Below are 2,129 nucleotides of genomic sequence, written 5' to 3' on the forward strand. Positions count from 1 at the left end.
GGCAAGGAATAGTTTTAAAGCCATAGAACTAGGTCCATATGATGAAATGGGAATTTTGTCATGCATTTTGAAATGGGAAAGAACAAAATGAGTAAAGAATTCTAGTTAATTCTAGTTAATTGTGGTGTATTATGAAAGCCCTGGATGGGAGATTAAGAAGTGAATATGCATTTGTTGTTTTAACTTAAAGACTACTGGTTGTTTCAGCTCTATGACATTCTGGACAGAAGGAATATCTTACATAACAAATATAGCAACATTCTAGGGCCCTTCAATTTTTTACCAATTTATTATGAAATAAGATCTCATGGGTCATCAAAATATACAAATAATAAGGATTAACACTAAATGACTGTCTATATTAGTAAACTTTCATGTGCTCAGTTATTTTCTGAGGCACATTAAGATCCTCATAATCTGTTCTTGGGAATCTGTGATAAATATATTTTCTATAACTATTTGAGCTATGAATCTTCATTTGTTCATCTAATGCTAGCATTGATGTGAATTCATGTACCCCAGTGGCCACAACAATGTGTGTGTGTATGTATGTGTGTGTGTATATGGTATATATTGTCCTGTTGCATTGGATGTAATCCACATGTGGAAACTTAGGTATTTTTAAGTAATAGGAACACATACTTTGAACTCAATATAAATCATCTGTGACAGAGCAGTCATATGTATCAGTTCAAATGCAAGAATGGCTACCCTATTTTGTCATGTTTTTTTTTCTCTACAGATTGTATTCCGGAAGATCAGTGATGTAAAACGAGAAGAAGAAGAGAGAATGAAAAGGAAGAATGAAGCCCCTTTGGTCCTGCCACCTGATCATCCAGTCCGTCGGCTTTTCCAAAGATTTCGGCAGCAGAAGGAGGCCCGACTAGCTGCAGAAAGAGGAGGCAGAGAAGACCTTGATGTTGAAAAGGGCAACATTTTAGGAGACCACTCTTCCCACACAGTTGTCAAAGCCAGCATTGTCACAGTGAGGGAAAGCCCTGCAACTCCAGTTGCCTACCAGTCTGCTTCAACATCAGGTATATCTGATCAGGCCAAACTACAAGCTCCAGTTTCAGACTATGTTGGCGGGAAAGCAGCAGGAGATTATCCAAAGCGTAAAGGCTGGGCAAAATTCAAAGATGCTTGTGCCAAAGGAGAGGACTGGAACAAAGTTTCCAAAGCTGAGTCCATGGAAACATTGCCAGAAAGAACAAAAGCAACAGGTGAAGCTACTTTGAAGAAGACAGACTCTTGTGACAGTGGCATCACAAAAAGTGACCTGCGCTTGGACAATGTAGGAGAAACACGAAGTCCTCAGGATCGAAGTCCCATCCTTGCAGAAGTCAAACATACTTTCTACCCTATCCCTGAACAGACTCTCCAGGCAACTATGCTGGAAGTGAAACATGAATTGAAGGAGGACATCAAAGCTTTAAACACAAAAATGACCAATATAGAAAAACAGCTTGCTGAGATACTAAGGATATTAGCCTCTCGAAGAAGCTCTCAGACACCACAGGAGCTCTATGAAATATCAAGACCCCAATCTCCAGAATCAGAAAAAGATATGTTTGGAGCAAGCTGAGTGGTTCTTTAAACAGGAGTGATTTGAATATCCCTGAAACTCTATCCAACACCCAATTAATGTGTTTAAGGAAACAGAACATTTTTTTTTGATGATCATGATTTGAGGGGCCAGCCTGTTAACCATGTCCCCTCTCTCTTAATGGTACAATAACAAGAATTGCAACCTCATGTCAAGATGGCAGCTGACTCTGAAGTCTTTTTGACAGCAAGGGTACAGTTTATAATGTTTTTCCTACTTCATTCATGCATCTTTTTCCACTTAATGTTATTTTTGACAAAAACGTAACTAGAGAACTGAAGTTCAAGCATTAGCTTCATATATTTAGCAAGTTTGTATAATCTCTTCACATGGAATGTGTGAGACCCAATTCTCCCTGCTGATAAGATAATATCTACAGAAGGGCTCCACAAAAAAACAAAGACTCAGTTTGTGAAAACTTTGATCCTTATTGAGTGGGAAGATTCATGTGGCTCCCTCATGTGAGATGTTATTGTCTATGTGTGGTGGAAGAGATTTCCTCCACTCCTCTTTAAAAATATTT

At 38.5% G+C, this 2,129-nt stretch overlaps 1 protein-coding gene across 1 annotated transcript in view; it reads left to right on the plus strand.

Annotated features, from left to right (window-relative positions):
* The window catches only part of KCNH1 (potassium voltage-gated channel subfamily H member 1), a 191,650-nt gene extending 190,065 nt beyond the window's left edge, over positions 1–1,585 (plus strand). Inside the window, exon 11 of the mRNA XM_015817215.1 lies at positions 743–1,585. Within this exon, the coding sequence (XP_015672701.1) occupies positions 743–1,585 (843 nt within the window). The remainder of the gene's footprint in view (positions 1–742) is intronic.
* The last annotated feature ends 544 nt before the right edge of the window (positions 1,586–2,129 follow it).

The sequence above is a fragment of the Protobothrops mucrosquamatus genome, unplaced genomic scaffold (assembly GCF_001527695.2).
Source record: "Protobothrops mucrosquamatus isolate PMUCROS unplaced genomic scaffold, P.Mucros_1.0 scaffold563, whole genome shotgun sequence".
NCBI lineage: Eukaryota > Metazoa > Chordata > Lepidosauria > Squamata > Viperidae > Protobothrops > Protobothrops mucrosquamatus.